General features: G+C 36.9%; 1 protein-coding gene across 7 annotated transcripts in view; it reads right to left on the bottom strand.

Annotated features, from left to right (window-relative positions):
* The window catches only part of ASXL3 (ASXL transcriptional regulator 3), a 127914-nt gene that overhangs the window by 50895 nt on the left and 58947 nt on the right, over positions 1–18072 (bottom strand). For 4 of the 7 annotated variants that reach the window (XM_039548250.1, XM_039548251.1, XM_039548248.1 and 1 more), the window contains 2 exons: positions 17934–18045; positions 8330–8451 (listed from right to left, as the gene is read on the bottom strand). In XM_039548250.1, coding sequence (XP_039404184.1) covers positions 8330–8451; positions 17934–18045 — 234 coding nt within the window. Of the gene's footprint in view, positions 1–3254; positions 3633–3985; positions 4178–4647; positions 5436–8329; positions 8452–17933; positions 18046–18072 lie in introns of those variants that run through there. The other 3 variants (XM_039548253.1, XM_039548254.1, XM_039548252.1) reach the window with 3 other exon arrangements.

The raw sequence follows: 18072 nt of genomic DNA, 5'->3' as shown, positions 1-18072 counted from the left end.
AAACATAAACTCTGAAGATAGATGGCAAAAGAAAAACACCATGAAATTAACAGTGAACTTCTAATTCCAAGAGTTGTTTGTTTTTTTTTTTTTAATAAAGAGGTGACAAGAGCAAGGTTCCTTTTTTTTTTCAGGGAGTTTCTATCCCTACTGCAGTATGGCAGTATTTTGGAGGTTTCATGAATGCCATTATATGCTCTTAATAACAATAATGTCATGTTTAGTTGATCTTAACACAGGAAAGGCTTCTTCACCCATGTAACAAAATGGTTGACTGTCTTCATTAGAAACTCATAAAGCCATCTTTCAAGTAAGAATAAAAGGAAACAATATAAACCAAAAGATAACTGGAGATGGGGGCAAAATACCTCCCCAAAAGAGCACCAGAAGCAAAATGTCAACCTCTGTGCTCTGATTTTACCGCTGCTCATCAATTTTTTTTTTATTTTTCTTTCCCACATCTTTTCAACTCAGAATGAAAAAATGCAGCACACAGATAAACCATTAATGCAGAAAACCACTTTCATTTGAGCTTAAATGCGTGACATGCTGAGAATGTTAAAAATTAAGTTATTAACAACAAAGACATGTAACACTTGGTTGCGTTAAGCAGTATCTTCCCAGATTTCTACTTGTTCCATAAACGTCAAATCTACATTCTGAAACTCATATCATGAAACATAGCCTTTGAAATTTCACACATTTCAGATCAGAAATGTAAAGCTATGGAATTCTTCCATTCTGCCATGTGAAAATACAAGCTATGACAGACTGAGCAAAGTCTCTCGCACAAAATAAATAACAACTCCACATCATGGTTATGGATCCCAAATTGACAAAGATGGAACAGGTTTATGGTTTATCACTGATACACTTAACACCACTATAAAATTCAGTCTTTGTCCTCTCTCTCACCCTCATTTTGTTAATAAAATAAGAGCCTTTAAGTCCCACGTCTGTTAAATTAAAATTTCTCAGTGGCAACCTGTTTCACAGACAGACAGAGCAGTTAAACTAAAACAGTAAGCACCACAAATCACAAAGAGTAAACCCATTATTGTTTCCTGGATGCCACTAATTCTTATATTAAACATAAACAAAGTACTCAGTTATAAGCATGCAAACATAAGATTAAAACACAATAAAGATGTCCTATGAAAACAACTACAAGGTACAAAGTGCCATTTCCAAAGCAAATTAATTTACTTCCAACCAGACCATACACTAAACATGTCAGTATGGTGCCAAGTGTACACAATTATCATCTGGAGATGAAGAGCAGTGTCAGAATCAGCAGGATGGAAGTTTGGAGACCTGGGGTTTATTTTCAAACAAATGCGAATACCTCCTCAAATAAGCATCTATTCTTGTCCCGTGCTATCCTCCTTCCTTGTGATATTTACATCTGTATTTGGAATAAAAAGAATGTCTTGCTGTGTATTTGTTCTTTAGCTCTCAGTAGGGCTCAGGGTCTTTCTGTAGGACTACAGTACACATTAACACTGAACATTTACCTGTGTACCAACCAACTCTGAAGTGCTTGGACCTTTGTGGGGCAGAGACACAGAGATTTGTGTGTTCATATGTGTGTCTCTACACCTGCAAGCCAGCACTACTTTCTACGGGATTGCAATAATGCAGCCACAGCTACAGTTGCTGCAGATCACAATGGACTGCAAAGCAAATGTTTTTGGTGCTTTCCCAAGCACAGAACCAAGGGCAAAAAACACGTGATGCGTTCAATGTCTGTTTTGACTTGCATGTGAATGGGAATGATGATGGCATATGCATCAACTCAGTGAAAGCTTTTTTACAGAGAGAAGAATTGGGATTTTTTTAATGGTTTGTGTAGTATTAAATTAATAACATCTATCAGCTGAAAAGTGTTTTATGGGGAATCTGTTCTTTGGCACAACAAAGCACATATAGGTAAGTAAACAGTTTGTAGAAAGCAGCTTAAAAACAAATTAAAATAAAGAGAGCAACATCAATACAAAATCTTAAAACTGTAATCAACATTTTCCATGAGGTTAAATTTTCAAACACACTCTGCACAGGGGCCAAAGCATACAGCAGGGGCTTCATGTCTAGACTTCCCAGGCAAAAAAATCTTCTCACATTACCCCTCAGAGAATTTACATTGCACCAGCATAAGCAGTGTAATGTCTTTCTGCCTGACATCCTGTTTGAGCCTGGGTACTCCCGCTTGCCCACACATCCTGAGCACACAGCCTTCTGGGGACCTACCCAACAGCTCCTGGAACACCATTTGTAGATAACTGCTTCTCAACATTTTGTAGGAGGCTTCCTAGAGCTCTGAAGAGTTGTGAGCTGTTCCAAATCCTGTCTTTTCCTGAAAAGGCCAACATTTTCTAGGACGCACTTCAAAATCAAGACATGATTCATTGTCACCTGGATATAATTTCATGTTACAAACTATTCAAATCAAAAGCTGTTCTTTTCACATGGCCCAAAAGAAGATACTCACACAGATATTCACTGCCACTATAAGGAAAAATCAGGTAACACCACTGGAAAAGCTTAACTGGGACTCTAATCTCTAGTGATTATATTTTCATTAATACAATAACAATGACCAATCCATCTGAAATAGTTCCCCAGGCTACTTAAGGGACAAGCTACTTAATGAATCAGACAAAGCAAGGCTTAGAACTAGGCTGCTGTCTTCAGCTTGACTATCTGAGACTTGGAAAAAGCAACTGCATCTCTACAGAACAGAAGAAAGAGAACACTTTCAACCCATATTTGGGAAGAAGATTCCACTATGTAGCAGTGGTAGGTTTAAACAAAGGTAATGCTCATGCCAGGACATACTTTAAGTGAGGGGTACTGTCCTACACTGAGGCAGAGGGGCAACTATGCTTCAGCACAGTAGTTCTGAAGTTGCTTTAAAATTCTTTAGTTATTTCTCAGACTAAGAAATTCTGTAAAATACATTTATTAAAACAGAAAAGGTGCAGGAGCGCCGTAAAAAGCATGCTGTGCAAACAGCCCCAGAGGAGAGACAAGCAGAACGCTCCAGCAACTGGGAGCTAGATACTAAAAAGCAGTACAAAAAGAAAGCAGGGATTGTGTGGATTCCTGTCCCTTTCTTCCCATCACAGGTAAGGGCTGAGGACCAGGGGCGTGACCCAGAAGAGAGTCTCATAAACATTGTCTTGCGTCTTACCAAAGCACTGTGTTGAGCAGCTGGTACATGCTGCCCATGCATAGGGACCTTTAGAGGGACATACCGTGCAGCCAGCCTTCGGGCAATGCATGTACTCCCTGAACAGCTTCTGCTGGAACTCTTGCTCTCCCAGCTTCTTTTCCCCTTTATGCAGTCTCCCTGCCATAGTTTCTCTGTCCTCTTCCCTAGACTTGTCTTGGCAATCAGAAAATCAGTTTAGCTTATCCTCTTCGAACTTCCATTCTCCTGAATGCATTTTGTAAACTCCAGTGTCCCTTCCCATGTCTCTCTAGAAGTCAAAAAGCAACATGTTTTCCTTCTTTTCCATTTGTTGTCAGGAAAATTTGTCAAGAATCATCACTTATGTTGCCAGACATCTGGTCAAATGCTTCAGCTAGGGAACCAGAATTCTCCAACTGTGGCCTTGGTACATTTGTGGCATCTGAAATGAAACATAGGAAGATGGTTAACAGAGACAATGAGCAAGTGCAGCAAACTCTCTATAACGAGGAATTCAGTACAAAAAATATCTCTCAGTTCACAGTGGATTTTCAGAGCCTTTCAGGAAGACACCCTGCACTTAAATTCTAAGTGATTAGGACAGAATCATCATAATGATCTCCTCTGTCACCTTTGCTTCTTTGGGGTGAGGAAAGGAAAGCAGGGCAGGCAAATATATCAGGCTTATATTAGAGCATGTGTAGGAGCAGTTGCTCAGATGAGTCAAAGGAGAGACACCACAGACAGACTCATACGGGATTACTTTCTATGGACAGCAAAATGCTTCAAGATAACCTGCATCTGGCTGCAGTCAAGGAAAGAAGTCCTAACAGAATGAGTGTGGAGGGAGCAAGACTGGTGAGTTTGCTCTTGTTCTTCTCTCAAAGAAAGGTAAGCAGTGTGAGCTGAAGACAGGAAAGCAAATTCACACCAGCATCATGGGAGATCAGGATTCTACCTTCAGTGCCAACCTAGGCACTTGGACACCTGTGTCCAAAAAAAAAGAAACAAACAAAGAAATCTTGATAAACTAGTTCTATAGATTCGGGTAAATCAGGGCTAAATTACAGCGTTAACCATCCTGCTCTGAAATTTAGTCTCTTGTAGGTTGGTTTCTAATAAGAATTACAGTTGTGGTAGAAACGTCAACCTGAAATGTTATTTGGAGCTGTACAGGTCTAATAACCTACAATTCAGAAGCAACACATGAGCTAAACCATAACCTCCCCACTTCTCAGGGTGTGGCAGCATCCACTGGAAAAAAAAAAAAGGGGGTGGAGTAGTTGCCAATTCTATTATAAGAACAAATCCTACAAATGGGTGCCTTCCTTCTCTTTAAAAAACTTCACCTACCCACTTTATGAATTAAATAGTGGCACATATATGAACCCAGCCACCAAGCATGCAGACAAAGCCCAAAGTTAAGAAAAACAAAACAAACCATGGCAGTGACATACCTTGAGTTGATTCCCTTATTTCCTGAGCTTCTCTCCTCCCAAACCCACTTGGCTGCTGTCTCTGGAGTTTCTGTCTCTACAAAGAGATCTGGATGCCCAGCACAGTCTCAGACATGTCCTGGTTCTGTATTCAGATCCTGAGTCTGAATGGAGTATCCTTCTCTTCTCCCAACAGAAATTTTATGGGTACCCTTCTTGGTGCTGATTCCAAAGTGCCAAAAGTGAGGCAGGATTTTCTTCCATGTCTGGGAGGTCTACTATCATCCCAGACACCATTATAGCGCATCTTCAAGTTCTTTCTCCTCTCTTGGTACTGCCCCAGGGAACACCTGGTACACTGACGGGCAAGGTGCTCTTACACTTGGCTATCAGAGTCCAATAGACACTAACACCACCTCAATGTCCTGGATATTCACACATTCTCAGTGTTACCTACGTGAGGCCAGTTTGCAGGTATGATCGCTTCTTCTGAGAAATGTTCCAAGAACATCTTGATAGATACAGATAAATCTGTATACAGTGAAGACTTCCAAAAAACTGTCACCTCAAGTCAATGGAACAGAAACTGGACCAGACAGAAGCATGTAGATACTATGCCATGACTTGATGTCCATACTGGAGTTAGCTTTGTCCAGAGCAAGAATAATGCACACAGTAGTGTGACCATGTACCACTGCTAGCAGATGCAGGTGTAGTTCAGCACTTTCCCAGGAAGAGGTCCTTACATGGGTCTGCATGCCAAAACTCTCGAGTGTCAAAATGAGGCAAATCAGTATGGAACTGATCAGTACTGATAGGAAATCAGCATGTGACAGCGTGCCATAAGCCTTCTTTTCAAAGGTACAAGAGCAGCAACAGCTGGGCACACATGCCCAAGCACTTCCAACAGCAAAAAGGAAACAGAAATCTGTAAAATCTGCCATCAGAAAGCCAAGCATAAAAGGCAGCTCTACATCATAGGCTCTTTTGTCTAAACCCTCATGAACAGGAACTGGTTTGTGGGACATTACACTCAGAGCAAAGTGTAAGCATTATACAAGAGCAAAAATGAAACTCCCTCAGAAACCAAAGAGAAGCACAAGACACACTCAGCAGTGAAACACTCAAAATCTCTTTCCCAGCAAGGACACCATGGAAGGTGGTGAAGCTAGCAAGTTTCCAGACCAAAATGGCAGCCCAGCCTCTGAAAGGTGAGGACCAAGGTCTGACCTGTAACACAGACCTTATGAAAATCCACTGCAACTGCAAACCTCCTCAGTCCCCAAATCCAAATCCAAAGTACCCCAAATTCACTGCTACCTGAGAGAAATCAAAACCAAGAGCCAGACAGGGCTCAAAAACGCCCTTTTCTCCATGCTCCTTGAAGAGCTCAAGAAATGCAGCATTGTGACTAATTTGATTCATGAGAACATCCTGAAATGCAGGCTGTTACAAGCCAAACACGAGATTGCTCTTTGCAATCTAAACCCAGGAATATATCTAGAATTCATTAAAAAACAAATCATATGTAAATCCAGCACATAATAATTTAAAGAGAATTACATATGAGTAGAGTGGTTAATAAGTAGATAAACAGTAGAGAAAATCTTCTAATTCTAGCTCAGATCTTCAAGCAGAACTGGACATTATCAACTTCCCTCTCACTTTATTTTTAGTGGTTACAAACCAAATACGCACAAGATCAGAGTAATGTGAAGAACCCACTGGTTTTAAATAAATTGAGTAGGAAACTGAAAACTATCTTGTAGGTTTTCATTCTGTAAAGACTGTTTTGCAGTAGATAAAAGGCAATAGCTAAGGAAGACCCCATTACAATATATTATATACAGTATATACATGTTTATATATTACAAGCACTTCCTGAGAGTAGGATGATGGCTTATCCTCTGTTACTTCAGCATGGAATCAGTAAGTTTGTATCAATTTGAAGAGTGTTGCATAGCATGTCTAAAAGCTTCTTCAGTATTCAAAGTATTACAGGTTCTTTGTATGAATTTTAGGTACTATGCATCCATAAAAGCAATTGAAAGATTGGAAAGTGAATGAATAAATTTCCAACAGCAATTTTACAAATAAAATCGCTGTTAAGGTTTATTCACCTCTGCTACAGTAACAAATCAAACCTGCAATGTGTATATATGGCAGTAGCCAACACCTGAAACTTTAAGAGAAAACAATGCAAAAATCTACTATTCCATCATACAAATGTCCATTTATCTCACACTGTGCACAGAGAAAACATTTTGCTGGTATCTGTAATGCTGCTCTCATACGCTGAACTACAGGATCTAATTACCATCAACTTAATTAAAACTAATTTCTTTTTATCGATTACTTAACTTTCTGATGTTGCTTTAACCCTACTGCCTTAGGGAAAGTTTTCAAAGATTCACATCAGTGTTATGACTTTTTATATTAATTAAGCTATTCTGATTAATTTGCCCTTTTAAAATTATTTTCAATGCTATATATCTGGTAAGTGACAAATGGTAGAGTTTAAACAATTAGGGAAGTTCAAACATTTGTGGCTTTGCTCTTTTTTTCCCCTTCTTTCCCCTTCACCTTTCCCTTCGCCTGCTCCCTCCACCCCTAGGGAAGTGCAGAGATCACAAAAGATCTGTATAGGAGAGTTTCCAAGAAATGTGTGTTTTTCATATCTTAATGGTTAGTGAGCTGCTTTGTGCCCACTGCTCAATTTTCCTGAACAAACACATATAAGACCTCAATCTAATAATCCTTTTCGGTCCTTAAAGCCTCTAAATACAACATAACCTTGTGTGAATGATAAACATCTATTAATTTTACTGGATTTAAACCCAGCCTGCATGAAAAACTAAAGCGTTTAGAGGGGATGTGGACAGGCTTTGCTTAACTTAAGCCTAAACCAAGAACTGAGCAATAAGCTCATATGTAATAGATATACTCATATATAATAGAAATACTAGATCTCCATTAACCATAACTCGGAGAGCAGTGGTGAGAAAAATTACAACATCATCTCATTATCCTGACACTTTAGAAAAGTCACATCTCAAAATGGAGAAGAGGTAATGATAATTTTTTTTTAATTCTAGTTTTTTAGTTTTTCATTTTTCTGGCTGTAAGCTGAATTAATTTGGCAATGTTGGAAAATAATTTTCACATTATCATGCTTTCAGCTAATAGCTGACTTTGAATAAACAGCTGCTTTTGCATGCTTTAATACTTATCATGGAACCTAAATCATCCAAATCATTAGTTTTTTTAATAAAAATAACCCTACCCTACTTTTATACCCTGTAGTAGCAAATACAGCATGAAAAAAATTATTTAACAGATCATGAAGAAAAACTGAACAAGCATACCTAGATTCCTACCTATCTGCAGCACTTTTCAAATTTTTTTTTAAATTTATTTTTAACCTCACATAAAATTTTCAACACGAATGCTTACATAGGAAAAGCAGGGGTGTGATAATATAAAGAATTCTGCTTACTTGAAGTGCACTTAAAACCCCTTTAAACTCACAACACATAGGACTGCACCCTTGCTAAAAACACAGCAAAACCCCCAGCAAAACACCACTAAACATAGCACTAAAAATCCTCGGAAGACTCTTTAAATTCTGCTGACATCCCATTCACATAGGAATGACAGAGATGCTAAAGGGAAGCCAATTGATGATCAGTCAATACAAGCTTACCTGTTTAAGTGCTTTCTTGGTGTGCTGCTGGAAGGAAGATACTAGCTTGCTTTGCACCGGTGCATTAGTAAGGCTTGAATCACGATTGGAAGACATTTCCTCAGATGTCTGCTTTGGGCAAACTTTACAAAAAGAAACAAAAAATCAGAATACTGTTATGGGGGTTAGCTTCCCTGTTTCTTAGAGAGTCATAAGGGTGGAAAAATAAACCAATACAAGCAAATTCCTCAAACCCAAAAGCTTGCTGCAAAAAATTCAGCTGATCATGAGGTACACATGAGCTGAAAATCCAGCCATATTCTAAGTAAATGCATTGCTTCAGAAGTATTTGTACCTCATCATACCCTTTCTATGCAGTTCAGGAGGCCTTGCATATTTTGCCTTTCAGGTCCTGAAAGGTAACTGGAATAGTTTAACAACAGATTTCACATAGAAGCTAGATAAAAACTATCTTCCTCACCAACACATTTTAATGGATTACAAGGTATCTAAATGAGCATTTATACAAGAGACACTGATGACCCCTGAATCTAGAAAGATTCATATATATGTAACTTCACAGCAGATTGTAATGCCTTCTTAGGAGCCAGACTCACCTATTTTACAAGCACTTCTTGGTAAAGCAAAGAACACACACTTTCCTGTTTAATGGGTAGACTGGAATATCCTGCAAAGATGAATTCTGGTTTCTCAGGTAATACAAAAAATGCTGCTATACTTGTCAGCCTTCTAAATAATACATGCTTTAATGAACAAATACTACAGCACTTGCATTAAACAGCCTCTTGAATAAATGTGTGAGATACAAAAAAGTCTCCTGGTTAAATGATTAATTTTTGTTTTTTAATATGATTAATTTTTGTTTTTTAAGAAACAGCTTTATTAAACAGATATGAAGCTGTGAGAATAGCTGGAGAATCCTATTAGTCTTGATGGTCAGGAAACTCAACTAAAAGGGCTGTAGAAACTTTTCCACTCTTAATGCCTTGCATTACTATTACTCTCACTAGTATCTTAAGGCTGCCCAGCAAAACCAGCATTAGCATGGATCCAGAAATGGAGCAGCTTTTCTCCCATTCTCCTCTGCTGAGTCAGTTCAAGTCTGCCTTCCAGCAGTGCTCAAAGCTGGTTTGCATGTTAACATACCTTCTTTATAATGTTTTGCAGCAGTAAATGCTTTTCCAAGATTTGCCATACTTTGCACACAACCAGAATTGTCTGAAGACACTCAAAGCAGCTGCACAGACATGTGCCAGAAATAATGCAGCCCAGTATTCACCTATTTTCTCCTCCCATCCTTCAGTGGGATGAGCAGACACCTGAAGTAGCTTTCTAAGTCCCCTGCCTTAGCAAAATTTCATAGAAGAAATTTTTTTTGTTTTTTGATTTGTGTTTGTAAGAAAAAAAGACACAGACAATTTAGTTATCAATAATTAATGGCCATCATAAGATGCATGTGATATTCTACCTTTTTTTCACACTGAAAGAAAAAATATTTAATACTTACTTCAGTAACAGAATAAACTCTATGGCACTGCTGTTATGCCAAGATAATTGTCAGATTAAAATCTTTCATTACCAGGTAAGAGAAATGCTGTTTTGTCACAAGATTTATAACTGATTTTTGTCTTTTTTTTCCTTACACTTGAAGGATTTGTCAAAATATACAAAGAAGTTGCAACACAAAACAAGTTCTGAGTTTACAGAATCACCTGGTTTGGATCAATCTTTTCCACATGATGAGAAATGCTCACTATCAAATAAGACAATGTAAAGGAGCAGCAAACAATGGCTGGTTTATATAATCCAAATCACTGCAATACCTAAGCTCCTGAGACAAAGAACATCTACACCGAAATAAAAGCCTGACATTTCAAATTGCCAGATTTTGTCTTCTCCTTCAAAGAAACTTGTTTTTAACTGTGTTCTGGAAAATTTTGAGAGTCAAAAAATTGAAGAAAAAAATCCAGAAATAGTATGTGCACACAAACCCTGAAGTTAACGAGTAGAGAACAGAACACATTTAAAAATCCCTGAAGAATGGAAACTGTTAAACTTAAGTTTCCCTGCCAAAAGAGGATAGATACAACATGACCTGTCATGATAAACCTACTCCTGTCCCCCAGAATGACTGCAACTCCTATTACATTCTTGTTCAAATGGGAAATTCTGATTTTCATTACGGTGATATAGGATATTATCCAAGAGCCTCCCCTATTTATTTTGGTGATAAAGTTCATCCTGAAGAGGTTTGACAACACCATCTGATGATGCTCAACACTACAGCCATTAATGTCAAAGTCATGATACAGAAGGAATAAAAATAAGCATAGCTCTATATTAATTTTGTACTTTCATTCATTTCTCTTTTAACAATAAACCTGAAGTTGTGACAGGATTTATAAGAGGCCATACTTCTTATTTCTATCATTACTTCAATTTTGCATAAAAATATTATCAGTGTATTGGTTTATTTTGCTTCTCTTCCTTTGAATCTTTTACAACAAAGTTAAACCAAGGAACAGTGACTGTTGTAGTGGCTGAAACAACTGGAACTGAAACCCACTGAAACAATAAATAGCTTTCCATCACTGTAATCTCTCCTACAGATACAGAAGGAACACCTCATTTCAGGCTGATTCTTTAGCACAACTCAAACCTAGTTTGTTCAGAGTTTTGAAAAAAACCCCAACTTTTTCCTGTAGTCCATGATTAAAGACAGATACATGAGGTTGAAATCTGCTGCTTAAAATATTTAAAATGAGACTTTGATTAGAGAAAGTCAACCTAATTTATTTAGAACAAATGATACTTACTTCCTAAAACTTATTTTGTACATTATATCTTTCTTCATATACCTTGTAGCTTAAAATAGTAAGATAGTAGGAAACTATTTTAAACATTACTTTTTTTATGTTTTAATTACATTTCCATTTCCATTTAAAACCAGCTTGATACAAAACATGGCTCTGAATCTAACCTTCTAGTAAATAAGACATGTCATTGCCTATTTTTCAAACATAGAAGATACAAGCATTAAAAATCTAAATACATTGTGTTAAATTATACAGTTGATTAATAACTTACACAGTCTACTCACTTTATTAGCAAAAAAATAATACTAAAATTGACATACAGACTTAATTTAGAGGATAATCAAGATATTGTTTAAAAACAATATGAATTGTCTTTTCCGTAGGAAATTAAATACAAATATGAGACAATGAATAAATTTAATCTTTAAAAAATGTTCTGCTACTTAGTAATTTAAATCAATCTGGGCTAAAATATGACTATGTTAAAATGCCTGTGACCACATAAAATTGTCATTATTTATTTCTTAATTTCTATGGATAAAGTCCAACTGCTTTTCTCTGAATGGGTCAGACTTAAGGAAAGGGAAAAATATGACACAAAGATATATAAGTGAAGTCAACATTGAAGATCCTAGTGAAAAAAACAATGCCTTAAGTACAGAGCAGGCATTTCTGCTACAGAAACCAAAGATCACAGGAAAAGAAAAACAAATTCAAAGTGTTCTTTGTACATATACACAGCTTTGGAAAGCTGCAACTACTTTTTCCTTAAGCGCTGAAGATCCATGAATATTATCAGATCCATGTTCACTTGGAAAGCTATATCAGAAAAGAATGCTAAAAATAAACTGGATGCTGGGGAGGAAAAAAAAAAAACCTGAGAGAATGTGACAGATAAAGGGAAAATATTTGGGTAGCAAATAAAGAGGATTCACCATTATTGCTACAGTAGAAAAAGGAAAGAAGAGCGGTTTTAAGCCTACAGGAGGCATTTCCATTTAGTGGAGAATAATTAGGCTCCATTCTTTAAATCAGCTTCCTCAAGGGCCAGGACCGAGTGAAGGAATAAAGAAAAAGCAACTATTAAGCTGTAAACTGTTAGGTTATGAGCTGGAAGAGCAGCTGGGTTTCTGAAGATAAGACCTCCTTAGTGAGTGTTCAGAGACTGTTAATATGAATGACAGAATTAGAATTACTTAGCAAAAAGAGTACGTTAAAAATGTTTTTGCCAAACTCCATTCAAAAGAACTTCCTCTCTTCCATTTTTCCACAATTAGTTTTGTTAATTATTACAGAAGTCTATAATTTATAAATATCAGCAATGCTGTCTTTGAATTTCAAATTTTACAGGCTATCTTTGTTATTTTTTTTTACCTTTTACCTTCCCTACTCAAGAAATGACACCTATGTAAAATATATTAGAAGACATGTTTCTTCAAAGAAACAAATTTTTTGAGAAATACAACTAAAAGTTATTCTGTCTCCTTGCCACTGAAAGTTATTAGGAGTAACTGTAAACAGATGTATGTAACTGGATGGACAGAGAAATTCCTGTCCAGTAAAGGGCTTATTTTCCCAAAATCAACAGCACAACTAATTTTGATTTCAGTCAGATCATACTGATTTAAAATTAAACCAGCAAAATCAACAGCTGCTCACTTCCCTCTCTGTTAAAGTAACCACAGCAGATGAGGATTGTTTACTAATGACCACATTACAAAACACAAATTAATATTGTTACCATATGCTAAAGACTAGAGTCTACCTCAAGCATAAAATGTATGCACACGCTCTGGAGATACGAAACTTCAGCGAGAACTCCCTCAGGAGAACATACACACGAAATCTCTCTCTAAAATATCCATAAAATTCAGTATTTTCTTTGGGTGACACAGATCTATACTTGTATTGACAGAAATGGTTACACTTTGCCAACACAGATGTATCGAGTAATTCACCTCCGTCACTCTTTGATCTCCAGAGCCCGACTTGCCAAAACTGAACAATTCAGAACTCGGCTGTTGCCATCAGCTCTTGAAAATGAAAACCAGTTTGGGAGTTAGTTAATTGTATGAGTTTGCCAAAGCAAGCAAAAACAGATGTATACATCAAGGGTACTACAGTGACTGCAATATTCTTTCTGAAAACCAATACTAGTACTGTGAATTAATAAATGGTATTGAATAGTATTTTTTGGAAAAAGACATCAAATACCAAATCAGCTTTGTAACTTGCACTGAATCCCATTATATTCACAGCATGCTTTTGAGCCCAAACATTTCACAAAGCTTAGAAAACTGTGAATCCTTATTCCAAAGCAAGTCAACATTTTCCACTAAAAATATACTGCCTGTCATCACTAAGCCACCGATTTCTTAGACCTCATTAACTACTGTACAGAAAAAAAAAAAAGCAGATGAGAAACATCCTCAAGCTCCACACTATCTTCTCTTATTCTTATGACTCCCTTCAAGTGGTAGTGAAACAAAAGAAGTTAAGCTCAATCCTGGGTACCAGATTTTTATTTTATAGTTGCAAGGAGATGAAACAAAAAACCACAAAAAGCAAAGTGAAAATCTATCTCTTGCTGATGCATCACCCAAAACTCTTATGTTCAAGCTGCTACTCCATTGCTGCTCTTCTGCTTTTAGAAGAGTCTGTCTCACATCCAGATGTTGCCACGTGTCACAAACATTTTCAGTAGAATCATCCAATATTATTCCCAAGAGACAAGATGCTAATAGTAACAGGTTTCACTGAATTGCCAGTAATACCATTCCTGAAAAAGGACTGAATATCCAAATGTGGACTCAGGTTTCAAACAGGTACATTCCTTGCTACAGAGTTATCCTAGGGTTTCCTAGTCCGAAAAGCACAAGGTGTGCAAAAACACAGTAGCTGGCAAAGCAAAATTTCAGGATTCAGCATGAACCTGATCCTCTGCTGTCCATCATTTTGTCAACTACCTCTAGGAAAACTGCCTAAGGAATTAACTGCCATTTCATGTTCATAGTTGAAAAACATACACTTCTAGGAAGTGCTGAAAAGTGTCTCAAGAGGAGACATAGGTTGCTCATATTTGGGCACACATCAGAAGCCCTGTTTGGGCTGAGGTGGGGAGGGAAGTCACGCTGTAGCAGGAGCTGCTGTCTCCTCCACACTGACATCATTGTGCATTCCATTGGCTCGCACGAAGACAATTTTTAATCAACTGCGCTCCATGGCTGATGGATTAGCCCTGGCTTCAGAAACCCTAGGGACAAATGCTTTTTGAGAACTGAACCTCCTATTGATGGGCAAAAGGATATTATAGTCATCATTTTCCCAGGCAGCAGTAATTGGGATTTTAATTCTTTTACCCACAGCATCTTTACATGCTACCCCTGTATTTGAGGGAAATGGAATTTTAGAGATATGAGACTGCTACAGAGCTTCTACTAGAAATCTCATTCCAAACAAAATCAACTGTAGCGTAAAGAGTTTCTTTAACATATGCCTTTGGAGAAGGTGGGGAAAGAAAGATTCTCCACAGCATCTGCAAAATCCTGAGCTGTGACCATTCCACTTGTCCACTTAGCAATACTGATGTGATGTAACAGCTTTTGCCAAGTCATCTGTTTATAATGGTTAGGAATTTTTATATTATTATGCTAATAAAATTGTTCAGTAGCCCGCATTTATACTGCAAAAAATGTACCTGCTGAGGAATGATGTGATTCTTCTCTGTCTGAGTGTCAGCTGGTACTTTTTATTCCAAAAGACTATGGTCTAAAAGCCCACAAATGGGCTGAGGCTGTTGCTTGCAGTTTCATCCTTTTGCTTCCAGCTACATTTAAAGAGGCATTTTTTAAACTCTTGCTAAACAATTTCTGATCACTCTGTCAGAACTGGGGCTTCTGGACTTTATCACAGTGGAAAAGAGCAAATAAAAATGCAAACAATCGGGCAATTAAGAATTCAATGTGCAAGCAATGCCCATCCTCCTATGTATCACACATATTCTAAAACACAAGTCAGAGAATTTCATAAAGTGTTTTTTGCACTTAATTAAATGTTACCTTCTTGTCACAGAATAGTTTCCCGGAAAGAAAAAAACCCAGCTTTAGTGTGAAAAGTGTAATTGGTCTCTTAGACCAAGTATTTTCTATAGAAATAACTTTTCTCAAATATTTACAAACCAATCAAGTCACCACCTCACCTTTCATAAACTAATGAGACCATCCCTATTAAATCTCCCAGAACAAAGGAGGCATTTGTTCACTCAGGACTTCTTACATGTCTTTCCTAAATCCTTTCCTGTTTACCTTAATTCTTTCTTACAGCTATAATGAATGCAATACGCTGGTAATAATTTAACTAGTGCTATACTCAAAGGAAAATCTGTGCCTATATTCTTTAATCAGTGCTATCAGAATTATAGTTCAAGAACTGCATTGGACTAATTAGCAAAAGCATCTCATACATGTTCAATTTATTTTCTGTTGTGATCCTTAAATGCTTTTCAGATACACTGATTTATTGAATATATGTTTCTACTGCATAAACGTGACCTTTTTTCCTTGCTTGAAAGTCTAAAAAAAATTCATGCTGTTCGACTGCAATATTTACAAGGCAATCAAGAGAAGTCTCAAAATTATTTATTACCAATAAATTTAAGCTAGAATGATTTTATAGTTTTCAAAAAGTATTGACATTAAAAAAAATATTGAATGAAGAGTGGTTAAGGCACTCTCCAGAGCAAAATGCCTACTGTGGATGGTGATTCCTATGCCTTTGCAGATTAAATAATTTGCAGTTTCAATCCACTAAAAACTGGCTGTATTTCTTGGGCATGGTCCTATTTTTAAGCCAAGCCTTCTACACTGTAAATGAAATTAGAATTCTAAGCGTATATAAATGACATCTTTAACAACAAAACTTGTAGTCTCAAGAAAAGCTATTATCAGACATGTTTGACAAAATTATGTTCTGTATTAGCTGACTGATATGCTATTCATGAAATATATGCTGCCTTCAATTCTCAATTGATCACATCCAGCACTGGCAATAGAGACTCACTACTGCCCTCCTATTTACTTCTTTTAAATATATCTATTGATATCCATTGCATGAAAAAAAAAATTAAAATGCCTTGTTTTCAAAATGTTAAATATATTGCTCTGTTTCAAGATTTGGTAAAGATGACAAATGAAGGAAAGTTCTCAGCTTTAAAACCAATCTAGGTGTAATTTAATGCTCTATTCCAAATAAAATGTTACATTTTTGCAGGTTCTCTTTTATGCCATCACAAGTGCTATGATTATTTTTATTACTGTGAACAGTGAAAACAGTACATAGCCTGCTCCCAGACAAAACCCAGCAATTTTCTACTTCTGGAATTACATCCTAACACTCCTAAATAATTGCCCATTTTTTTGTCATGATTTTTGTTTATAACAAGTAACATCAACTTTTGTTTTGTATTTGTAACCGTATTTACACTGCTTTTTACTGCTCTATTCTTCCTGCAATTTGAGGAATTGTGCATCAACAAATTTTCTGAGTATCAAACAGGAATTGTCAAAGAACTACAAGCATGTACGGTCACTTACACATGTAGCATACACCACATAAGCATCAAACCACTGCACATGCAGAGTCTGTTAATTTGTAGACAAAACATAACAAAGAAAATGAAGAAACAGAGACATTTAATAACTCTTGACTTTTGTTTCCACAGAGCTTCAAAACTTCAGTCCTAGACAAACCCACAACAACGCGTCTTGGATAGTTCCGCTACTCCTATCACCAAACACTTTATGATTTTTCAATGCTGCTGGAGAGCAATACTGAAATTGCAGTATCAGTCCTGTAAAGGTGCAGCCAAACAGCTAACTAAGTTGCTCCAGTTAAAAAAGGAAACCTGCAGCAGAACAACAACAAGAGCTGAGCCTTTTCATGCCCTAGTTGTAAACAGGACACCATCTCACCATACACCAAGCAAGCCAAAACAGCAGGCTACAGTCCAGCAGTGGGACAGGTTATGATGGGACAGAAGAAGTGAACTGATCAAAGAAAGGTGTATTTCAAAAGTCCTGGACAGCTGGATATCCTTTAGAAAGCATTCACTTTATAATCATTACATGAGTGAAGTTGCAATAAGAATAATACTCACTTCTGTTATTTGCAAGTAATTTTAGGTGACTGATGCTCTCTTTATGACCAACTATTAACTCTCAAAATGGAAAAAAAAATTTCTAAGCCTGCCATTTTTAAGTTATTTCAATGTTTCAGTTTGACATTATCTTAGAGAAAAAGAAATGCATAGAATTTGATACTTCAACATGTCTTTATGTCAGGATGGCACACAGGAGTATCTCTGGCTGAAAGAAAAAAATACAAACCTTTGTCCTCTGCACAGAACTCTACTGAGGGACCAACCCCGCATGTCCACACTGAAATCAATGAAATGTCTGAATCTGACAACTGCCAAGTCTGAAGCCTGGAAAAGGCAAATTATTCTTTAGCTCTGGGCCCTAAACAAAAAAATTGCAAGCTAAAAAATTACCTACTGAAAACACACCCAACAGCACTATTCTTTGTCTTTTAAAACCCTAAGTCAAATAAAGGCACTTAGTGTTCCTGATTCCTTCATAAGTCCAAGAAAGAAAGGGAGCCACTCAAAACAGTTCCACTGAGTACAAAATATTATTTATACCGCTTAGAAATCACACCACGGAAATCTGAAGAAAACAGTACTTTTTATTTTCCCAAAATATGCCCTCTAATATTGAGATTAAATCACCTACCACCATTTTCTTCTCCATTATTATTGTTTGTCTCAGCCATTTCAGTGCCATCTAACTCAGATTCACATCCTAAATCCAATGTTCCATCAGTAGGGCATGCTGATTCTTCTTTCTACAGTTAAAAAATAAAAATAAAAAT

This window comes from Corvus cornix, chromosome 2 (genome assembly GCF_000738735.6).
Source record: "Corvus cornix cornix isolate S_Up_H32 chromosome 2, ASM73873v5, whole genome shotgun sequence".
Classification (NCBI taxonomy): Eukaryota; Metazoa; Chordata; class Aves; order Passeriformes; family Corvidae; genus Corvus; species Corvus cornix.
Note: the sequence above shows the minus strand (reverse complement) of the source record. Positions and strands in the feature narration are given on the sequence as shown.